The following is a 25,189-nucleotide window of genomic DNA, read 5'->3' as shown; positions in this document are numbered from 1 at the left end:
GAGATGCTGTTGTGTTGTTTATACGCCAGATGCCTCCCCTACTAGTGGGGACAGAAGGGGGCAGTATGAACACAACAACCTTGGAAAGATAACTGAGTAGACCTCCAGTCTAGTACCTTAACATAACATTTACCACAGCATTTTTATCTCAAATCAAACATGACCGTCATTCAGTCAGTTGGAATATGAACGACAGTTTTAAATTAAAAAAAGAAAAATAGTAATTTACATTTTTGTGATTTCTTTTATCTGCAAAAAAGTAATTTTCTAAGTTAAAGTAAAGTTTTATTATGTAGCACTGGACTTAAATATACTATATACTCGTATAGTGATAAACATAAAAAACATTCAGCGTAACGGCACTAATGTGGTCGACTTCTCGCAAAGCCATGATGCCACTAGCTCCCCAAAAGCACCTTCAGTCCATCTCATTCTTTACTGACTACATGTCTCTCAAAGGAAAGTGCCTCTCCAAACAAAATGTATCTAGTCTCCTTGCATCTAATCAATCCCCTAAATAAATGAAAGTGAGCCACAACTAGATGTCATCACATTTATCTGCAGGCGTGCCTTCCAAGTGCACACACCTAAATGCTGCTACTCTAAAGAGGGTGGACTGTGGAAGTACTAATGGGGTACTTGACAGCTCAGATGTATATTCTTCTGTGTTGATGCTTGTTTCAGTATGATGAGGATCAAATATACAGCACAAGCCTCACTATGCTGTTGTATTCTGTGATGCATCAAAGCTGGTTCAGGAATTCTTTTTGTAGTTTTGTATAAAGGCATATTTTGCAAGAGACATGTTGGCAAAATCTGATTTACAGGCAGCATGATTCTCAATTTCAGCCTGGCGCCACCATGCAGACGATGGGTCCGTTTCATTTGGATTCACTCCGGTAATCACTCCTGATCATTGAAGTGAAGCCGAGTGAATCAGAGCAACGTTCTGTCTTTTCAAGCTAAGCAAAATTCTGCTTTTAGATCTTTTTAAAAACAGGAAAATGGAGGTGTCCTCCCGAACCGTCCTGTCTTTGTTCATGAGAAAGTGGAGAGTTGAGCCATGGAGCTGATGGAGTCAAGGAAAGAATGTGAGTTGAGAGAGGTGCTACTGTGTCTAAAATATCAATGAGGGAGATGCTGCCAAGTTTTGGAGCACACAAGAGGAAGTAGGTTTTCTGTTAACACAGACACAACTCAGGCATTCCTGCACTACTTCATATAATACTGCTCTTACTTGTCTTCTGTGGAGAAGATTTGATTTGATTTGATTTGATTTGATTTGATTTGATTTGATTTGATTTGATTTGGACTAAATACTTTGAAACTTCTCTGCTGCTTATTCAACACAGCATTTCTGAAGCACAGTATGTTTTCACTGAGTGTGTTTCTTTAAAGTTTAGGCAACGACAGCAGCTGCCATTCAGTCATACTGTACAGCGTAACAATACACTGGAACTGTGTGGTTGCCCAGGTGAGTCTTTAATGTGGAGCTCAGCAGAAAACATGACAAACGAATTCATCAGTAGAACAATACATGTTCCTTGTGTTTCCACACTCGTTTGATTTCAAAGATATTTATCTTAAGAGGATAATAATTTGTGAAAGTCTCTGACATTTGTGGCTAGCTAGCATGATAATAAATCCATGGCTTGGAACATTTTTTAGTTAATTAGAGTCAATCAATCCAAACTTTGCTCACTTACCGGTGTGAAACCGGAGTATAATGAGCAGAAATCAGCATGGTGATTGGAAAACACAAATTACAGCTGTTAAAGAGAAACTCATCCACTTTTCTTCTGTTGATGCCAATGCCTGCTGCGAGGATTTAAAATTAGCATGGCATTCCTTTAATGGATGTTGGGGTTATGTGCTCCTCTATAATTAAAAAACCTGTTAATATTCTTTGTAGGCTAAAATAAGAGGGGTTATTATGATTACATGACAGCTCTTCAAAAGCACATATTGATCAGTTGACTGTATACATTTTCTTTTTTTATCACGACACTATTTGCTTCTATTGCAGAAACATAAAACCAGTTTATATCCACTTCTCACATGCAGTGTGTGTTATTTGTATGATATACTAGTGATGCTTTTCTGTGTTTATCCGCAATATGAGCAAATTAAGTAACACTACATAATGGTGTGTGACCATACCAGTGAGGTGGTCAACACTGCTGCTTCCGTGAGATCATGTGGCATGTTAATGAACTTGCTTGATATATGGGACAGTCTTTGCCGTTATAGGCGGTGTATATCTCGATGGTCAGGGCTACGTTCATATATTCTTGACATATTCCATGCACCTCACATTCATGGTGTAATGATGTGAATAATGACCCGGTGATGTTAACAGCACCCTACAATAGGATCTGTATCTGATCTAGGCTCCCGGACTGGAGAATGACATGACGTGCCTGATGTGACCACAACGTACATGACCTCACCGCTGGATGTAATTTCTTCTCAAGAGCTCTTGGAAAGGGAGAGCTTATGTTGTTGAGCTCATGTCGTCAAGGCTGGTAACAGCAGCTTGCCATTGTATTAATTATTGTCAGGGAATCCAAGGGGTGTAGATAATACAGAATGCACTGGTTGGTCCCATTTGTTTCACTTGTCAGTGGAGTGAATAATTGGGAGTGCTGACCATATTAGACAGAGAATTTCTAAAAGATACGACTCAAACAGTTGCAACACAAAAGTATGGCTTGGAAATTAAAAAGCTTAATGTCTTCGTTTTTCAAATCAGTATGGAATAATTTGCTGGCTTCTCATTGCCAAAGGAATTTACTGAAGTTTAACTCTCACAACTGTACTTATGATTCACAATGAAACATACAGTTTAAATTGAGGAAACTGTTTATTGTATTTTACATTTGATTTGTCCAGGAAAGATTATGTGTCTCGGCAGAATATTTCTTTTGGTAAACCTAAAACATTGATCAGTGTCAGATATTTTGCACCCTGACTTCTTTCGTTAAAGCCTTGAGAACATTGATACCGTTTTAGTAGAAGGGGGTTGCTAATACAATGGGGCTCATCTTGCAATTCTCCCAAGGAATAACTATCAGTCCTGCTACAGCAGCTTCAGCGTCCCTAGGTGACCGCGCCACTGAGCCCGTGTTCGCTCCATCGCACCCCACTCCACGCCTGCTGCCACCCTGAAGGTAGATGCATCACGCTGGGGAGACTGCGCAACAGCAGCCCCCTCTCCCTCCAGCCCCCAAACCTTCTCCACGGCACAGTGGCCTCCTGCGGCCCCGGCGCAACTTTGGGTCTCCACTACAGCCCCGGTCGCAACAGCCCGGACTCTCCCTTAGGTGAGCCTCCACACCACCTCCATGTGTCCTCCCACCTGAACTGCACAACTGGTATGCTTTTGTCATTTGAGAATGCCACACACGCACGCACACACACACACACACACACACACACACACACACACACACACACACACTCTCCTATGCTCACTCTGGAGGGGACACCGCCTGTTCCTTTCTGCTCACCTCCCGGCTGCCGGCTGACTCTCTGAGCCGTGTCTGTGGTGGCTACGCCATGTGTGGGGATCTAGGGGTTTAAAACAGCAGGCCTCCCATACTCCCTGAATGGCAAATATAAGTGTTTCCAATTTATTACACAGTGGACATTTTATGAATCATCTCTGACTAACTTTGATCTGAAATGACAAGCACGTGCTAATCAGTTCCAATATCAAAATATATGTTAGAAATATGAGGGCACAAGGAACTGTATCTGCTCACATGTCCAAATTCATCATGATAAACTTAACCTACTTCTAAAAATATGGCACTTTCATTGACCCTTTAACCTATTTCTCACAAATGTAATTAAACTAATGACTCCAATGAACCCATTTGTTCAATGTTACTTTTGAGAGATGATAGACTGATGCCATAGACAGTTAAAGTAAGAGTTGCTGGGTCTCTGAAACAGGAACTCCCAATCAAAACCCCTCCTAGTACCTGTTTCCATATCCAAAGGAGTCATATCACAGTACAATGTAATTTCACACATAACTGTGAACTCATCTGAGATCAGATAAAGTACAGGGAGGCAGATGTTGAATAGAAGGAACCCTGCTTGTATTTAGACATGCAGTTAACTGGAATTAAGGACCCCTTGATATAAATGTAACTGTTAAAAGCTTTATAATTAGTATTTACTGTAACATGCCGTTTGCATTAATTTTGTCTCTCTGAACAGGCTCCCTGCAGCATTTTGTTTCCCCCTTTTTAATATATTTTCATATCAGAAAAAAAAAAAAGGCTTTAAATTATAACACTTTTACTGAAACACAAATTACTACTTTCACTTTATAGGTTGCCATACCACACCACACTTAGTTAACAAAATATTTTACAAACAAGATGATATCACCCTCTCCATGATATTAATATGATATGTTCTCTGATCTGTAAACAGCTGGTTATCTTGCTTTTCCACGATAAGAGAAAGTGCTGAGGATTTACGCTTGGTGAGCACATTTGGGCTGAATCTTTCACACGTCACAAATTGCAGATGGGAAGCAGTGATCTTGAACAGCCGATCACATTTCCGTGACCATCTGACACCTTCCATTTAGGAAAATAATACTTTCTATCTTAGCATACCCCTCTGCAACAGCCAGCAAAAGGAATTATGCCTGGTAGACTTTGCTATTCACAACTTTGGAGCTTCTCCTTTTGTTTTGTTTCATTGCACTGATTAGATTAAATGTTCACTCTTTATTCAGTACCTCGGGGCCACAATAATGTTGACAGTTTGTGTTGGTTATTTTTATTTTTATGTGTTGTTATGGGCACAAAATGACACTGTTATAAGCTATGAGAAATCACAATATGATACAAGCATTGCACAGGAAGTTGTGTTGTATCTGAGGGTAAAATAAGGAGCCTATTATACCGTGTTACTGTACAAAGCAGATGGTCAGTGGCTGGGATCTTTGTGCACACTTAGAAACTCACATTATGAGTGACCTACAGTATTTAAATCTAATATAACTACTGTTATTTACTCTAACATGTCCCCTTCTTGTTTCCATAATGTTGAAGACAAAAAAAAATATATATTTTTTTTTTACCCATAGAGGTAGACACGGTATCTGAGTAATATGACAGATAAAAATGAGTCGGGTTAACTGGTACAGAGAGTTGTAAATCACTGTAGTGTGATTCTTTGTCTCAAAGGGTTTAATTAGTCTAGAAATTCTTCTCTTATCTGATGACCCCCCCCCTCCCTCTGCACACTGCAACAACTTACAACCATAAACGCCCTGCAATCTGAAGACCAGTGGCCTCAGGAGACTGAGTTGCTACAAAGAGCTGAAAGAGTTGGGAATGGTCATTTTATTGCGTTAGAATAGCTCGCTCGAGATTCGGGTAATGTAGTGCTAACTGAGCGCTGGTGAAGATAACAGTGTGCGACTCCGAAGTGAAATACAGCGCATTACTGTAATGCGCTGCAGTGACAAGACCTCTGAAATGAGGTAACACACTGGTAAACAACAATACAAACGGCTCTCATCGTGGTTTCAAACCACTAATTAATATTACAGTACTACAGTTTTCCTTCAGCCATGATGATTATTTGAGATGCAGTGCACAATCTAATCAGCCATCTCAGAGTTGATGTAGAATGAATTTTCCCCGTAGAACTACAAGTGGGGGATACGCAGGCTGTCAAACACTCAAACATCAAACAATGTTATGGTTCCATCTATAACAAATACTACCTATATGTGGCCTGTTATTGCTTGACGGTAGCATGGTGTTACTCTATTTCATAGTACATGAACAAACCCATTTATCCCTATCTGTCATTTCATAACTTGTGAGCTATCTGTCACTCCTTGTCCCCTGGGAGTCCTGTATGTAAGTTTATTTACTCTAATTGAGCGCTTTATGTAATTGACAGTTTCTTCTGGCCTAATAAGAATTTTCTAACAGTTTTTGATTGGTATTGCAACAATTTTATTTTGCTTACTTGGAGGAGTGGGGGGCAGAGGGGGGGAGTTGATATTACTTCACATTGTATGCAAAGGGGAAAAAAAAAACAACCTTAATTCAGATATGAAGATTAGATGTTTCCAAGTTCTCAAATGTTAGACGTCCAGACCTAAAGCTGTGGGGCGCTGGTTTTGTGTAGTGAGTGGATGTAAACATCCTACTGTTAGTTTGTTGGTTTGTTGGTGCGATTCAGAAGTTTTAAGTGGACATGGACAAGCAGGAGTCTCAAGTTTAAGCAACTTCTCTCAGTGAATTAAGTTTGATCTTGTAGACTTGGTGGATTTCTGGAGGCGTGCAGCTATAAGGAATCTGAATAAACAACCAGGACTTCAACATGCTGTGCACCGATGGATGCTGTATTAGGTTTCAACCCTTTGTCTTTTCAGGCCTGCAGCTCGGCCTCATGGTTGTTCAACAAAGAACTGATGAGAGAAGATAGTAGTTCATGAAAACAGTGCAATTTCTGTTATACTTCTTATCTGCTTGTTGTTTTATAACTTTACATCACTTTGGACATGTGGTGCAGTTTCATGCTGTGTGAGAACTCCTGCTTTTGACACACTGGAATGAAAAAAAAAGGGGGGGGGGATTTGTATGCTTTAATTCAACATTATAAACATTGTCTGTACATTGTGGTGCATACAGTATTTCTGATACACATGCAAAACTTGAGTTTGTGTAGAGCACCTTCTTTTGAAGGACTAGCAGGAACAGAATGAGATGAGGGGTTATTTTGGCGATGGAGATTAAGGCAGGGGCTTTTTGTCATTTGTGCGAGACAAGCCATTCATCCATCCAGTTCACAGCCAAAAAAAGGCTGGTCCCAGAAATTAGCAGTTTCAGCTCAGCAGCAAAGTCGTCGGGCTGTGAAGGCAGAGAGAAATTGACTAATTAGCAATGCGCACTAAAACTTGACGGTTCTCTCTATAACAGCGAGGGGAAGACTCGGTTTTTCTCCCCCTTTCTCTTTTCTTTCTTCCATAGATGTTTGAAATCGCAGTCATTTACGCTCGACAGTTTTTACAATAGCCTTGAGCCATAATTTTGCGAGTCTCTCCAGCATCCATACCCCTGCATGGTCTCTCTCCACCGGCCATGCACGACCGTTTCTCTCCCCAACCGTGGATTTCCTATTACTCTCGTTACGACTCACTGAGCCCCAGGCCCAAGGATAATGATGTGTTGTTTCTTGGTAGCATAATTTGTCACACGTATATTTCTTCTTCTTCTTCTCTTGCAGAAAGCACAGCTCCCTCTCACACACTCACACACTTCTTGTTAATTCAGAAGAACAAATGATCAACGTCAACAAATAACCTGAAATAGTGACTTTATGAGTTGGAATCAATGGTTATTTTGAGACACCACCGACCATAGACTTTAAAGGAAAGGACATTTCTTAAAAGGAGAACAAAGGAAAATTCAAGTGAGATTATTGGGAACCTGAAGCTTACTTTCTTTTTTTTTGTGAAGAGCTGAAGTCAGGTAAGTTTGGTTCCTTCTCAGGCAAGCTGCTCTCATCATTTAGTTGTGACAGGCGCTTTTAGTGAATCTGGCGACAACGTTACAGCACGCTTGTGTCAAGTTTACACTCATTACGCACGTAGAAATTGCTTTTCGTACAGCCGAAGAAACATCAGCTATGTATATTACATTTAACTTTACCGACAGCTGCATTTCAGTGAATATTTTTTCGATACTCACGTCCGCGTAACTCAGGTAGGCTAAAAGCGAAACGCACTCGTACTGCTGCTGACGGCTCGGAGACAAACTAATTGCTTTTGTATGACTCCGTAAATCTGTGCGATGTGTTAATGTCCTCATTGTGGGGGTGTGTAGGCAGACAGGAGAAAGGAGAAGTGTTGGCTGAATGCTGCATGTTCTCCGTCCGCCGTGGCGGCTGGCTCTTTTTCCTTATCCCCCAACTTTAGCCGCGTTACGGAGGGGAAAGCGCTGCAGCATCTCCGTATCCTCGTCTTGTTTTGGCTGCGCCCTTCAAAACACCCAGCCTCCATTTAAAAACACCTCGTTCTTGAGTTAAGAATGAATACGAGTCGCACGCTGTGGGAACTACTGCGTTTTTGTTTGTTGCTTTACGACCAGAGCTCAAAGTTGAAAGCGACTGACGCCGTGTTGGATGTAGATTCTCGCCGGCTGGCATGGCATGACGGTTATTCCCCGCTGGATGGACGGGCGATCTGTTCAATAACTTATTCGACAAATCGTTTTCTGTTGTAAATAGTTGACTAATAGCATCTGTGGGCGACGTGTGTTGTGCAAATAAATGACCTGAGGTAAATGGCTTGCATGGTTTATTTGTTGCCTAGGTGGCGTTCACAGTCAGGAAGTCATGTCCAGATCGGGCGATAGAACATCCACCTTTGACCCAACACACAGTGACACCCTGCTGCACGGGCTCAATCTCTTATGGAGAAAACAGCTTTTCTGTGATGTGACTCTCACTGCCCAGGGACAGCAGTTCCACTGCCACAAAGCTGTGTTGGCATCCTGCTCCCAGTATTTCAGATCTCTATTCTCCTCCCATAATATAATCAACAACGAGGGAAGCAAAGGGGACCAGGGCAGCAGTGGGACCCCCTCATCCTCTCCCGATGACAAGCTGGTAACCACCAGCGCCAGGCCCATCAATAACCTGGTACTCCAAGGCTGCTCCTCCATTGGACTACGATTAGTGCTGGAGTACCTGTATACTGCCAATGTTACTCTTTCCCTGGACACCGTGGAAGAGGTGCTGTCGGTCAGCAAGATCCTCAACATCCCCCAGATTACCAAGCTTAGCGTGCAGTTCCTCAACGACCAGATCTCTGTGCAGAACTACAAGCAGATCTGCAAGATTGCTGCACTCCACGGACTCGATGAGACCAAGAAGCTGGCCAACAAGTACCTGGTGGAGGATGTGCTGCTGCTGAACTTTGAGGAGATGTGCGCCATGCTAGATGCTCTGCCACCCCCGGTGGAGTCAGAGCTGGCTCTCTTCCAGATGTCAGTCCTCTGGCTGGAGCATGACCGGGAGACTCGCATGCACTATGCACCGGACCTTATGAAGAGGCTGCGCTTCGCCCTCATACCTGCCCCAGAGCTGGTGGAGAGGGTGCAGTCTGTTGACTTCATGAGGAGTGACCCTGTCTGCCAGAAACTACTCCTGGATGCCATGAACTACCACCTGATGCCCTTCAGGCAGCACTGCAGGCAGACGTTGGCCAGCAGGTGAGGAAGAGACAGAAAAACAGATAGAGATGCAAACAGAGAAACACAGATGATAATTCACACAAACACACCTGTATTAGTGGACATAATGTGACTAAATGCTTCCAACTTTTTAAATTTGTACAAATTACAGACTCAAGCTTTGTGTACTTGCTCATGTTTTAGTCCCACTGCCTGTGTAGTCTAGCCCATGTATTTGCTCAGTCAGAGGTGTGAGGTTTGAGACCCAGTTCATGCAGATTGTGGTTGTGCTTCAACAGGAAGACAGCTGTCAAGTGTCCTGATCTACTCCACACTACTACACTGTATCCATAATTACAACGTTAGCTTGTGTTTTACTGGAGAAAAAAAAGAAGAGAGAAAACCCCTTTATTTCCTCACACATCTGTGTAATTGCTCTCTAATCAGTGCAGACAAGATGCAGCAATCTAGATAAAGGTTATGCATTTGATTTGTAGCAACTCTCATGAATAGAATTTAAAATGCTGCAATTAAATTGTTACCAGAATTACATGGTAATTGCATAACACTTACGATCCAGTGGTACCTTGTTAGGGATATTAAAATGAAGATAAATATTATACAGTCAAATGGAATTTAGTGCATTTGATTGTGTGTAATATTTGAGAAACTGTAGCCTTTCTTTACACGAACGGACAATTAAACGATGCTCCTTATATTCAGGTTAGATGCACGTGTCTCACTCACACAAAAATAGGTCAAGTTGCATGGCTTACTTCCATGTTTGTCCCGGTCAGCACTTTAGGGAGCTGGTATGTAGACGTGCATTGTCAGGAAGTTGAGTGATTGACAGTGCTGTTGTCAGGTTTTGTTTATAGAACTGACAGTAGTCACAATCTGGGCTGATTTAAAAAATAATTTAAAAAAATGGAAATAGCATCAGTTTTTTAAATCATTGCATTAATCTGTGAGCAGAGGAAATACAAAACTGTGGCTAATCTAAATTTGACAATGTGACAATGAAATTTTGCTGAAATTATCTGGACATAGATTCATTCTGCAAGAATCTACTTCCACATAATCCCAGTAATATATCCATTCCCACATATGGACCTAAATGAGCAAGGAATCAGGAATCCTCATAATTAGTTTCACATGCCACTGTTTCTCTCCTCTCAATTAATCACCATTATCTATGTCCAGGGGCTCATTTGCATATGAATAACCCCAAAACACTTCTGAGTGGGCCAGTATCGAAGAATATTCCGAGACGGTGGTGATTTACCCAAGCATAAAAAAGTAAAATACGAAAGGGGGGAAAAGGTGAACGTGTCTGAATATAAAGGCCAGCTACTCGTATTGCTCTCACTGCATATTGTGATAAATTGGAAGATTTGTGTTGAAATCCATTAAGAGCAAGATAATGGTCATTAATGTACAGTAAAGTGTGTGGCTTTGAGGTTATATATCATACAAACAGCAGGAAATATCTCACAATTGGCTCAGGGATGTCACATGAATCACGGTGGCCAATGAAATGGAGACATTGTATAGGCAGGTTTATGTACTCAATTGTGCTTTTAGCCTCCAGCATGGCACCCTGCAGGACCGTCCTCGCTTCACAGCTAATTGAAAAGACATCTTTAGAGTACAATAACCATTCAATAACACATCAAAAAGATACATACACTGTTGAGCAATTTTTGTTAATCATAATAAATGTGGCCACATATTGCCTGATTAGTAGTCTAGAGTTCAGTAGTAGTACTTAGACAAGGAGCATTTATTCTGTATTTCATTTGCTGATTAATTCATTCATACAATGAGCATTTGTAAAGTGAAAAATCACAGTACTGTTAGAAAAAGCTGTAAGTCTTTTCAAAGTAATTATGGAAATTCAAGAATTAAAGGGGTTTGAGGTTGTATTTATTTTAGCGTTATATGATGGGGTTTTTTTCAAGGCTAAATACCTGTTTTGTTCTGTTTTCTAACACTTGTCCACACCCCCCCACTTTTGACATTGCAGAATCCGTTCCAATAAGAGGTTGCTGTTACTGGTGGGTGGTTTGCCTCCTGGACCTGATCGTCTCCCCAGCAATTTGGTCCAGTACTATGACGACGAGAAAAAAACATGGAAGATCCTCACAAGTGAGTAGCAAAGCCTCCGATTTTATTTATTTTTTTGGTACCTGAGGCATCTTGTGTTCGTAGCTTTTATGATGAGAAATAGTTGTTCCCGTGGATAACTTTAACACGGGTTAATTTCCACGGAAAATGAGGGGAAGGAGTTCCCTAAATCCTTCAGGTAATAATGTATCACTATCACTTTTAATATAAGTTTTTAATCAGAGCGTGACTTCACAGCACTGTGGAGCTTCATGCCCGGTTTCCCTTGTTTTTGCTGAAATATGCTGCCAGGATGCATGATGAGATTTCCTCCAATCTAATGATCTATTGTGGCAGAGGAAGAACAATAAGGAATAACAACTTTCCTCAATAGCTTTTAAATGCAGCTTGATTATTCAGTCACATTAATCAATACATAAGATTGACCTACCCCATGCATGGCAATACATGGCATGGAATTAGCCGGTTGACCTGGTGCCACTATTGATGTTGGGTTTAAATAAGGTGAGTTAAATACCATGCAGGGATTAGGGGAACACAGGAGCTGTAATGTTGATTCAAACAATCAAAAACAAACATATAACGATTTTAATAAACTGAAAAACAAAGGAAAATAAAGATTTCTCTCATGACCTGCAGGATTTTATACCACAATATGTTTAATTATATTGATTTTAGGATATCATATTGATAACAAATCGTCATAATTTCCCAGGAAACGAGTTTTATTGAAATGAATGTGGCGCCAACAGAGAACATATCTGAAGCCTTTGTGAATTTACAAACACATCCCCACTGCAGTCACCTCTGTAAAGTGTACCATGTTCTTCTCCCTCTCTGTCTTCCCTGACCTTTTAAGGCTCAACACTATATTGTTGCCATATTGCAAAGGTCAGAGAAGAGCTAATGGGAAGCCACATTTCTCCTTTGCATCATCATTGCTGGACATATTGAGTTTTTGTCCTTTTGTTTTGGTTGGAGTCATATCTCAGCAGCATCTCTTCATTCGTACACATTAGCCATAGGTCTGTTTTTCTGTCAGCTCGGCCCTGTGCAGTTTCACGGCTCAGATTTGAGTGAATCTGGTTTGACGGTTTTGTTGTTGTATCCTTAATTCACCTTCGGTCTTGGACAGGGTTTATTCCTCTGCTCAAATCATAACAGTTCTTGGCAGCAGTCTGGCGTTTTAGCTCATGTTTGTCCAAACCTATCAGGGTTCATTTTTTACTAAAGGAGGCATGCATACACAACAGCCTGAAGCTCACTGGTGTTTATATTGTCATTTTCTCATTAAACTCACACTCATGGGTATAAACTGCAACAAGCAAAAGGTCAATAGGGATTTCCATCACTCAAAACTAAAAAGTTAACACTCAAATGGTCCGTGGCCAAGTGGAAGGACAAAACTGCAAAATCATCCCCTTAACACATCAGTGACCATCTGATGTAGCCTCCTCACAATGGATGTGGAATAGAAGATTATTAACATTCAATCATAACTTTTCAATGAGGCGAAACCTGAGAGGGACAGCCTTTGATTAAGACATTCATCAACACAATTTGGGAAGAATCTGATCCCTCTCGTCGTGTCAGATATATCCACTGCTCGCTGATTCCAGTGTAAAGTTTGCCATCTAGTGTGCCCACAGCAGCGTGGACGCACACAAGACAAAGGCATGCAGAGATTCGGGCCACAATGCCAGACTGTTCTTTTTTTTGTATTCTTCTTCCTTAAACCAACCTGATATTAAAATCTCAGACTTGCATATGGACCTCATCCACGCAGCATGACCGAGAACAAAGGAATTCAGCTCTGTGGGATGCAATTGTAATGGTGTTAAAGGCACATCAGAGCTGGAGCAGCAGTGGTGCATTAGCTGTGGAGTCATTCAACCGACCCCGACTGTGCCTCTATGCAGAGGTTTCTGACTCCCTCTAGTGAGCCCTACAGCTCACTGTAGACTGGAGTGATGGCGTCCATCTCGTAGAGGACGCGCTCATCCTGCCCTCCTTTGGCTGCTCACCCCGTTGGGTTAGTGGAGGATTTAGGTGAGAAGGGACAACATAGACAGATTAATTGGACAGACCTTCTCAGGCAATAATTCAGAGTAAAGTCTTACACATTATAGAAAGAAAAATATTTGTGTTTTTTTTTTTTCTCACTGCACAAGACTATTACAGTGGTTCCACTTATTATAGCTTGCCAATTATCCCACTGCTCACCTATATCCAGAATGGCCCCAAATCCTCCCCCAGTACTCCAGATACTGTAGGCTGTGACACACTGTAAAGCAATAATCTTCTTTTCATGGATAAGAGATGGTTTTTAGTATGAGTGCAAGTCACTAGACATCAAATAAAAAGCTGCCCATCCATGTCCTATATACTGCTGACTGAATGATAATGTAAAGAAGCATGTAAGGGAATTTGGCAGTAGTATGGCACTCGTCTTTGAGGTGCACTGGAGGCAGGCAACCTAATCCCCTCGTTCGAGATAAAGCTGTGTTTAGTGTATGTAGTATTAGTTCCTATCTGAGACTCCCCTCCCATAGAGGACATGGCACATGTCAGCCAGCTAGAGTGAGATTGCAGGGAGAGGCCAATTGGAAAGAAATGAGATTCAAGGCTGTCTAATTTTGCAGCAACTGTGATCCATCAGGCGGTGGGGAGGTGACAGTGGAAATGACTGATGGAGACAGACAGGTGGGCTTTAACATTTCACTGATTTGTGCTCAAAAAGCACCGGGCCTGAGATTTATTGAGTGAACACGATCATGTTCATTATGACTGTCACCTAAGACCATTTCTCTACATCTCAATGGGGTCACTTCAGTAAAAGAAGATGAAGGAGAGGAGGGGGAGCTCAAAAACATACACAAGGGGAAATCCTCCACGAGGGGGCTTTCTGCAGGTGTGGACTGTTTACGTTATATTGTGCTCACACATGATAAGAAGTACTGTGCACTTAAGTTGATATTGGACATAATCAGTATATTGTTACACGAGTCGCTGCTGCGGTATGTTTAAAAAGAGAAAGAGAGAACGTTTGTGGGATTCAGTCTGCACAGCATTGACTAACAGTTAAGTCCCCATAGTAGAAACATACTCACCTTATTAGATATCGACATAGCTAGTTAAATAGGGCTGAAAATAATGATTGTTTTTATTTTTGAACAATCTGACAACTCCTTTTCTTAAAATAATTGGATATATTGTTTTATCTTTTAAATGTCAGAAAATGGTCAAAATGTACGTCACAGTCCGAAACCCAAAGATATTCAGCTAACTGCTTCTGAAAACTGAAAATCTGTATTTTTTTCATTTTTGAAGTTTTGGAGTCGGAGCATTTTTAGCCAGTTTTGCAAAGAAAAATAATTAAAGTAATTAATCAATAAGCAAAGTCGCTGCCAGTAAATTTTGTGGCAATTGAAAACTAAATTAAGCAACCAGATGTTTCAGCTATAGATAGATTTAACAGTAATCTGTTTACAATCCCGTGTATTTTAATTTGTTGCAGTTTAAGAGTCAACAGGTAAAGAAATCACTTCCTGTAGATGGACGGTTGAAAGGTTACAAAATAAAAGCAGCAAGTAGTCAAAATAAATCCTGTAACATTGACCGACGCTGCAGATCATAATAGATGTACATACATTTGACTTGTTGTGAGGAGGCCGTTGTAAATTTAGGCAAACTTGATATGAATATTGCAAATATTGCATCTGAATTTTTATAGATGTTCAATTAACGAGAAGCTCCTTTCATTATGTCCGACATTTAGTGTTCAGAAGAGTTAAGGGGATTTGAAATCAGGTGAACCAATTTTTCTTCAGCTTCTGAAAGTGCAGTGAAGACAGCGGCTTGCACGTTTTCTATATGTTTTGTTTTAGCATTATTTGACCTCGTTTAAGAATCAAATTGATCTGACCTATTTTAGGATTGTATCTGAAGGCAAATATAATTTCCCCCTTTTAGTACAAAAGTATGAACACATTTACAGCAGCTTATGTTTATACTCATTTGATAAAATTGATATATACATGAAAGTATGTTCTTTGCAACACTGAAGCTATGAATGTAATTGAGAGGTTATCCACACAATATACATATAACGGTGAATATTTTTGTGAGAGGCAAATCTGTTTCTGGTCAAACAAACAAGTCGTGGGATTGAAACTGTGTCAACAGTGTCCTTCTTAAATTTAGACTAAGTCGTATTTATCTGGCAAGCTTATTGAATATGAGTTTTAGGGTTTTCCAAGTTTACAGACCTGTTTTCAACTTCCTCCTTTACTGATACAAGATCATGAGATTTACATTAGTCTCGTATTTATATTGTTTTCTACTTTAGATCTAAGAAAAATCAAATAAACGTTTTTAATTCATTTATAAAGGCCTAATTTGGCCTATAGGATACTACTCACTATGGGTGTGCCATATATTATCATCAACAATAAGATAAGTATAATTTTCAGTGTCATTTAAAAAAAAAAAATCATGTCGTGATAATGACAATATTCCAACTAGTTGATGATGATTATGTAATGATGTCGTACCATTACGCTGCATAACGGTCTGACATTTGCTACATTTGTAACTCACACACAGCAACAACTAGCATGAATGAAAGCGGCTCCACAGCGAAGCAGTTCGTTCCAAAGAGGGGAGCGACTCAAGTGGTGTGAACATGTTTGGTTACAAAACATCAGATGTACAGCAAACCACGATAATACTGTGTTTTTACAGAATATTTTAAGGCAAAATGGTACATTTATGCCGGCATATAAAACTGTGACTCTTATTTTTTCACAATTGTGTGTCTTGAAAATGAATAATTGAATATTTTGTCATATGTAAAATGTTGTTATTGCAGCTATACCCTGAAATATTGTGAGATTTTAACTACGTACCGATATCATTCACAATATTTGAGTGACTGACACCTTTTGATTTTTGTGTGTCACCTAGTAATGCCTTACAACAGCGCACATCACTGCGTGGTGGAGGTGGAGAACTTCCTGCTGCTGCTGGGTGGAGAGGACCAGTGGAACCCCAACGGTACAGCACCACCTCACATAGCTTTCCAGTGACTTCACGCAGCAAATGTTTCATTGTTTACTTGATCTAGAGGTTGCTCTTAGGCAGAGTTTATGTAAATTCAGTGTAAATGTAACACTTTCAGATAGTTTCAAACACTCATCCCAGTGCCAGATCAGCTCTGAGTGGACAAGCAACACTCCAATCAACACTTGTCAATAATTGGCACAGAAAAATAACTGTTGTTAACACTGAAATATGTGTAGTGTTAAGAGTGCTTTTTGTAAAACGGTTGCAATATAGTGCAGAAACAAAGACTGTAAGTGATCAAAAATTAATATACTGCGTTTTTGTTTATCCAACAAGTATAACAATAATACAGCAGTGCAGTAGAGGAGCACGTAGTGACATTACATGCATTTATTTACTTCTGAAAACAAATGCACGTCATCAGAGACAAATTACAATGTGGAGAACTCATTAGGGTGCAAACTCAAATCACTCAATGATTGGAAAAACAAGTCTTCAGTCAGCACTTGTTAACTCTGATGGCAGTGAAAGGCAGCACATAATCAGACTTAAAATCACCATGTGTGAGTGGTGATTGATAAAGACTGGGGAGAGTCGCCGCTGGGGATTTTATTGGTTAAAAAGACTTCAGCAAAGGCTCCGCCATGAAGTGTGGCTGAAGAGTGTTGTGTGCTTTTTCTCAAAGTGAGGAAATAAAATGATCACAGTTCTCTTGATCTGTTTGAAATTGATTTATTTATTGATTTTATATATGTTTTAAGTGCTTGAAGAGCCAAACATCTCTAAAGTGTTTATCATGCGAGAGAGCCAATAAAAAATAAATGGAACGGTCGAAGTTGTCATTATTACATTTTAGGCGTACTTATGGATTCACAATGTCAACTCGAAGCCCAGTTTGGATCCACTACAGTTTCCCTTATCAGAGTTGATACACTGCACGTTGATACGAACTCAATATTTTCTGTATGCATTCAGCCCTCCGTCATTTCACTAGATGGACGTCATTTACTTCTTAACAAGGCTTTTATTGTAAAACATTTGCTGTCACATTTTATGACTGAAATGCGACGATCACACTTCAGACAAGTAATCCAGAACAAACATTGAAAATAACATGATCATATTGACTATATTGATATCAAGCGATGGAAATGCAAATATTTGATTATTGTACATAAACTTGTCATCGTATCGGAATAGTTTTACATGGGAACAGCAACATCTTAGCAGTGCCCACCCCTTCTGTGTGCACTCGTACTGCACGCGCTCTGGTACTTCAACAACGGTGTACACTACACCCCAGGGCTTAGCCAATTAGAAACAAGCTTTGCCTTAGTATGCCTGAACTGTACAGAGGTGTAAAAAACGACTTCCTCAGCTCAAATCTTTGGAGTTCTGTTGTTGATCTTCATTTCTCTGTTTTGCAGGAAAGCACAGCACTAACTTTGTCAGCCGCTACGATCCCAGATTCAACAGTTGGATACAGTTGCCCCCTATGCAGGAGAGGTAAGCTTGTTTTTTTTTTGTGGTTTTTTTTTTAATACATAGTAGTTCATTCACTAAGAGACAATCTTTAAAGGACGGCACAACAGGGCACGCCTCTGCTCCAGTAACTAAGTGCAAGCTCTCATTAAACATTTCTTTCATCTGTCTTTAAAAAATAAATACAAATTAATCCTGTTCCTGGGGGTGTTGTTTTCCATATTTTACGCCAAATTGCCATCCAAAAAAGCACTTGCCCTAAGAGACTGAAACTCTTATGATTAATAAATATGGTTCTACATTTAAATAAATGTGGTTAATAAAGTTAGTAACTACTAACAGCGTAGGTATTTACGTGATCTGAATTTCCTCAAAACTCACCAACCTTCTCTCCTAATGTTTGTTCAAGTCTCTGTTTGTAATCTCTGAAATCTGGCAACTTTCACAATGTTCCTTCCTGCTGTTTTCTGTTCAGCTATGATGTTGAAGCCATGAACATCTTATGGTAAATGGTGTTCAGTAAAGAAAAAAACAATAATATTCGGTTTTTTTTTTTTTTTTTATATAAAAACGCCTCTCTTTTTATTCAGATATATAAAATGAGCCAATAGAAGTTTAGTATAATTTTTATTGGGCTGCGTACAGATCGATGTCGAATGTTTTCGTGTAAATCTAGTATATCTACGAGTTATTGAAATATTAATGAGACAAAAGTAAGTATGTCTATCACATTGAATTTAAACTAGGAGCTCGCAGCTCGTGAGCGCATAACCAATTAACTCATTTCTTTTCCTCGTGATCTTTTTTTCCTGAATGATTTTTGATCTTTCGTCAACATTGGTGAAAAGTCAACAAATGTCTCTCATCATTTCTGGCGTAATGATGTTGTCTGGATGACACTTCCTCCTCAGGAGAGCCAGTTTCTTTGCCTGCCGCCTGGAAAAGCACCTGTACGTGATTGGTGGTAGGAACGAGACGGGCTACCTCTCCAGCGTGGAGTCCTTCAACCTGGAAACGAATGAGTGGAACTACGTGTCGTCTCTTCCCCAGCCGCTGGCCGCCCACGCAGGGGCAATACACAACGGCAAGATCTACATATCAGGTCAGCACAGAACCTGCCACTCAGTCACACTTATTATCCCGTCTTCTTTTTTTTTTTTACCTTCCTGAGCATGCCCCGGTATATATATATATATATAAAAAAATAAAAAAAATAAAAAAATGTACTACATACAGTAGGCAGTAGATGTTTTTAAAAAGGTACACGATGTTCATAGAACAGCCTTTAAAAAGACATAAATACATCCAACCGATGCACCCTGAAGCTGCTACAAAAAATAAAACGCATTAATCGAAACATTTTAAACGCAATAAATAACCAAAGAGCCATTACAAAAACAGTCGCCAGCACATCACAAAGATAACAATGCAAAATCCTTGCGTAGATGACCTCTTATATTTAATGTTTACATTGCCAAATTATCCTAAACGGACAAGCAAAAGTATCAATGGTAGTTCCATAGTCTTGCATTAGAAGTGTACTCATCCGATTTTGTACCGACTCGCCGTAAAAAGTAAAAAAAAAAAGGTTGATGGAATTTGGCTGCCGACAGTTTTATTTGGAGATTCAGGTGTGACATGCTCGTAGTGGCCCCAACCGTCGTGACATGCAACTCCATGTGAAGTGACTGATACAGTATAGATTTTTCTTATGTGCTCCTTAAGACCTGTAAACACACTTTGATGTGTTTCCTTTTGATGCACAGACAGGAAAAATATCATTTCTCTTCCTGATGCCCGGTTTACCTTTTTGATGTGATTGTCACCAGGCGGGGTTTTCAAGCTTGAAAAGTTGTCTCAGGTTAAAGGTGCCATGACATGTTGAAAACTAACTTATTATAAAGTCTATAGAATATTTGTACTTTCTGAAATCTGAAAATCCGAAACCGTATCTGATTTGGTGACGTTAAAGTAAATCAGCCACTTCCAACATCGATGCAGAAAATCCTCCTTTTCCTGAAGCTTGCGATCAGTGAATCATCTGTGCTCCAGTCATTATAATGTAAAAATAAAAGATGGGAACAAAGGCACCATCTTTGAATGAACCTGTGTTTGAATAGAGCTGGTAGAAGAGGCTGCCATTAACTCCGACGCACTGTAATTTATTAGTTAAAAAAAACAACATCTGAGTCAGAAACAATAAAAGATAAAGTTTTAAAAAGAGAGCCGACCAGATTATGTGGAAGCGCATGTACCTTAATAGTATTAAAAGTGTGATTTGAATTTTAAAATGGATCTATTATATGTCGAATGATTATATTTTCAAAATCTTTTACCCCGGTAATGATCAGATTCAGCAATCATTATTATTTCTCAATAAGGACTAACATTACACAGAGGCCTGTCAGCTTGCCTTACAGACTATATTGCGTGAGCGTCCAGTGTGGCCATGCTGTATTTCGACAGTAATGATGGTCCAGCGCTGTGTTTACCTGTTGCAGGCGGAGTGCACAATGGCGAGTACGTGTCCTGGCTCTACTGTTATGACCCCATAATGGACGTGTGGGCTCGGAAACAGGACATGAACACAAAGCGAGCTATTCATGCCCTGGCTGGAATGAATGACCGCCTGTACGCCATTGGTGGAAACCATTTGAAAGGTAAGAACTCCCAACATTTCAAGAGGTGAACAGAAAACTGGTCACGATTGATACTTCTTTTTAAAAAACCGTATGAAAATCCCGTTGCCAGTACGAGGACGCGACGGCCTTCGTCGCCCTGCGCAACCTGTAGACCACCCCCCCCCCCCTTTCTCTTTCACTCTTCAACGTCCGTGGTGCGAAATGTAACGCAAAACAAACCTGAGTTGTGTTCGTGTATTTGATCAACAAAACATAATGCTGGTGTCTGAATGGGAATTATAAAAAAAAAAAAAAAAAAAAAAAAGCTGAGCTTGCATGTGTTTCATTCAATTGTGGTCTTTCACGACTCTTGTTTCATTTAAAAGGCGACTAAATGTACGCGCACAAATCAGCTCTTGAAACCCAGAGGTGCTCTTAGATCTGTCACTGTACCTGCGCTCAAACTTCATGCTTATGAATACTAAATACAGGCGTGTATCCGAGTGTCTTAGTCTGTGGTTGACGTCTGTTGGATGATTGCAGGTTCTTGTTAAAAAAAAAAAAAAAAAGGAGATCTCGGATATAATGAAACAAGCTTCAGAGGCCCTGAAAGACAAGAAGAAAGAATAACGGAAATTCTTTGGGCTGATTTTATTTGTTCTATCCTGTATTGAACCGGAGGTTGAGGGTATCAGGCTGCCAGAAAGCAAGTTTAAAATGAAACACACTGTATATTAAATTGGTCCCACAATGGCTCGTTAAATTTGATACACTAAATTATAACCTGACTTCACATCTTAAGTATTTCTCTCTGACATCAGCTAGATATAACTACTTGTGCAACAAGGATACGAGTCGAAGTGAACACGTTTTTAGAAAAGTTACAAGTATCTGCGCATTCAGCTCATCTGCTTCATCAGATCTGTGTGGCAGTTTGATTCAATTCTATTTACAGCAATCTAAGCAAATGTCACCATAACTGATTCAGATGTTTCTAAATCCCGGTTGATGATGTTATATTTTTTTTCAACCCGCCTACTTCAAAACAGTCAAGGCACACACACAAACAAAGTTGTTCAACACTGGCAGAAATCTTCAAGTAGTGACATGCAAAATACACGTTTTTAGTAACCTGGGCCGACAGTGACAGGCCGTAGTGACTGTTTTCCTCCTCTTTCTCACGTAGGTTTCTCTCATCTAGATGTAATGTTGGTTGAGTGTTACGACCCGAAAGCAGACCAGTGGAACATCCTGCAGACACCCATACTGGAGGGCCGCAGTGGTCCGGGCTGCGCTGTTTTGGATGACAGCATCTTCCTTGTGGGGGGCTACAGCTGGAGCATGGTACTGAATATTTGATATATTATTACCATTACAATACTTCATCACTTCCCCGTCTACAGCATAGGTCAGGCCAAAGATATTTTATTCTTTGACCAAGTGTAGTCGTCCTCCTAAACATCTGGGCAGTGTAGATTTTAGGAAAAATTATTCAAAGAGGAATTCATGGATTTGTTCTGGGCTGTTTTCGCCTTGCAGATTAATAAACGTATGGCACACTACCAAGGTTTTACTTCAGCGTCCTCATTGTTTTTTGACTACATGCCTTTTTATATAACCGAGTTTCTCCTCGGCGTCGGTCAAAATCCAAACCGTCACTAAGAGGAACGAAGAGAATGACTTAATTTTTCTTTTTTTTTTTTTTTTTCTTTTTTCCTCAGGGGGCCTATAAGTCTTCGACCATCTGCTACAGCCCAGAGAAAGGAACATGGACAGAGTTGGAGGGAGAGGTGGCGGAGCCTTTGGCGGGCCCAGCCTGCTCCACCGTCATACTGCCTGCCTGCCTTCCTTTTAACAAATGACAACTAATCCAACTGATGGGCGGTGAGGGGGAGTGACTGGGGGGAGGACCATCAATAAGCAAAACAGTTGTCAACAAAATTGTGGCAAACCCTCCAGTCATACAACGGGGGTGTGTATAAATTATTTTTTTACAGGTTTGACCAGAGCACTTTCGTTATTCGCTACTGAAGAATTGAGAAAAAAAAAGAATTGTGTAACTCATGTATTTAAACTCATCTGTGTTCTGAGAAATGGTCAGTTCATATTTGATTTTATTTAAACGGATAGTAGGTGTTTTTGGCTTCTCTTCTATAGCACGCATAGTGTTGAGCTGAATTATAGCTTTCAAATCCATTGTATCTTGTACTCAGTAGCGGCATAATTCCAGCAAAACGCAGTGTTGTTTCACCGACTGACATCGGCAGATTAAGTTGTTCCGGCGCTGGGTGAGTTACATTAACTGTGATGATCAAAGTGTATAAATATTCTTCATCACTTATGTTATTTCCCATTGTTTTCTGGCTGGAATCGTTCACTTATCTCCAAGTATCACCAGGTTAGATACAGTTCTGTTGTCTTCCTCTGAAAATGAACATATACTTGTGCATCTAAAAAGGGACGTTTTTCCAGAAGATTTCTCCTCACAGCCGTCACGGTGTGAACAGAAATACATCGTAACGAGACCTGGAAACAGGTCTACAAGGGTCCAAGCACTCAATGAGCAACCAGGAGGACACTGTACAAACAATAATAGTTATACGGTGATCTCTATGCGTCCAGATCACCCAGCCCTAAATTTAAACTTGTTATCTTAATAATGTAAAGCCAGACTGAAGTCGTGTTTCTGTATAACTTGTTGAACGGAGAGTTCCTTACAAGTTGACTCTAAAATCTTGCCAAATGTTTGTGGCAACTATTCTTCCTCCTGCAGGCAAGACAATTAAAGTATTATCATTGATTCTTAATGTTCACATGACGCACTATCAATAATTATACAACGATGGTACAATCAAATTGTAATTGCTGGCCGATTTATTTTTGGGTAGCACGTTTGGGTAAACAGATGAACTGATGTAAAGGACATTTGTGTAGTTGGTTCTCCTGTACGAGTTAATGTTAACAGGCCTGTTTATGAGGCCACAAAGCATTACTTTGATGAGATTTTAATCTTTAATGTATGAAAAACAAACAAGCATACAGTGGTCTTTAATGCACTAATGGTGAACTTTTAATTCAGCAAACAAAGTTCATGAAAAATGTAAATTAATGAATGTGCTGTGTTTAAAAAAAAAAAATATCTCCAATACAAAAGAATCTAAGTTCAGTCTTGTCGATGTTATTAGGTTCAAAAACCTGACTCTAAATATTGATCAGTACCTGTTGAATTCTGTAAAATGAAACTTGTTGATTTCATTCTTGTACATAATCGCCTGCAGTGAAACATTTTTGTGCACTCAACCTTGGATTTATTCTCAAATCCTGTTATGTCCTTTGCATTTTAGAATATGAAAATAAAATGACTCTTGATGATTAAGATATGTTTTCAATTAATGTGACATTTAAAGATTTAGTTTGTAGGATTTAGAGGGATCTGGCAGACGTGTTTTTATTAGTTTTTAAATGCCTCAGACTGAATTGTTGTGGTTTTGTTACCTTAGAGTCAGCCCTTCACATCTACACAGTGAGCAGGGCTTCTTCTTTGGTGTGCGCCACGTTGCGTCATCATGTTACTACAGTAGCCCAGAACAGACAAACAAACACTGAAGAGAAAGCCGCCGTAGATTCTCTCACACACTTGGAAGGGGAGGGCGAGGCGAGGGGTATTCAATTGGTTGCAATCCGTAATGTCACCACGAGATGCCACCAATCCAACACGCTGCTCCTTTTAGACAGAAAATGAGCTACATCCGAAATGACTGGGAACTCGAATGACAAGACGTGAACAGCCCCGTGAAGGCAACTCATCGCACTTACTCAACTTTCAAATGTATTGCGCTGAAACTTTTCTCGCAGCCTCGTAAAACACACAAAAAAAAACCTGAACTTGAAATACTTAATTCATACGTTAATTACCGGCCAGTACAAATACTGTACTGAAACTTGATTGGCTTAATGACAGAAGACATACGGTGATTCTCAATTTTTTTTTTCTCCATAGTTTAGCTCCACAATCCTTCTTAGGTTGAACTGTGCCACACACAAGTAGGATTAATTGTAGGAAGACAGGAAATTTAAAAAAAAAAAAAAAAAAAAAAAAAAAAAAAATGCGAGCCACAGAAGTCGAGATCTCTCTAAATCACTCAAACACAACTTCATATTTTTTCTTAGAAGAAACATAATAAATGCCAAATGTCCACAGCTCATAAGGACATCAAAAGTATTTTGGAACAACTTTCCTTTCTGCTCACTTAGCTTCTAGTTGTGTCAGACTGGAGCTGATCTCTAAAACGTCTGTGAAGACTCTAAAGTCGTTGCCTCGGCTGGACTGCAGGTGAAAAATGTCACTGACTTAAAGACAAATCCATTTAAACTCGCAGTTCACTTCTTCAGCCCTTAACACCTCTTCAAGATTGAGTGTCATAGATACTACCAATGAAGCCTTGTCTCCATGCTCTTGAGCTCACAAAAGGTATTATCATGAATCTAAGCCTTAAGCACTTTTAAGATAAAAAAAAATAAAATAAAAAAAAAGAACATCGCACCAAGCAGGAGTTTGTAAAACACGAAGCAGCAAGCATACAGACCAAACCGGATGTTTCCCCTCAGGGCGGCCTCTCATGCCAGACCAGATTTGATTTTCCAACCATTTACGACCACCTGTCTCATGCACCAAAC

At 40.0% G+C, this 25,189-nt stretch overlaps 1 protein-coding gene across 3 annotated transcripts; it reads left to right on the top strand.

The window, feature by feature from the left end:
- The first annotated feature begins 3,113 nt into the window (after positions 1-3,113).
- Positions 3,114-23,882, top strand: klhl14 (kelch-like family member 14). Of its 3 annotated transcripts, none has more exons than XM_069157510.1 (9): positions 3,114-3,323; positions 8,357-9,257; positions 11,245-11,366; positions 16,311-16,400; positions 17,837-17,915; positions 18,803-18,993; positions 20,393-20,551; positions 21,699-21,856; positions 22,234-23,882. In XM_069157510.1, exons 2-9 carry the CDS (start codon positions 8,380-8,382, stop codon positions 22,372-22,374), a joined length of 1,818 nt encoding a protein of 605 aa, XP_069013611.1. In that variant the 5' UTR covers positions 3,114-3,323; positions 8,357-8,379; the 3' UTR covers positions 22,375-23,882. The 3 variants fall into 3 exon arrangements, with proteins under 3 accessions (XP_069013611.1, XP_069013609.1, XP_069013610.1); XM_069157508.1 differs by lacking the exon at positions 3,114-3,323 and adding an exon at positions 6,940-7,514; XM_069157509.1 differs by lacking the exon at positions 3,114-3,323 and having other exon boundaries at positions 7,556-9,257; positions 21,714-21,856.
- Positions 23,883-25,189: the final 1,307 nt, after the last annotated feature.

This window comes from Embiotoca jacksoni, unplaced genomic scaffold, assembly GCF_022577435.1.
Source record: "Embiotoca jacksoni isolate LCO1_2020_lvr unplaced genomic scaffold, fEmbJac1.0.p SCAF_22, whole genome shotgun sequence".
In the NCBI taxonomy this organism is placed as follows: domain Eukaryota; kingdom Metazoa; phylum Chordata; class Actinopteri; family Embiotocidae; genus Embiotoca; species Embiotoca jacksoni.
The sequence above is the reverse complement of the archived record's forward strand: the minus strand, read 5'-3'. Positions and strand labels throughout refer to the sequence as shown.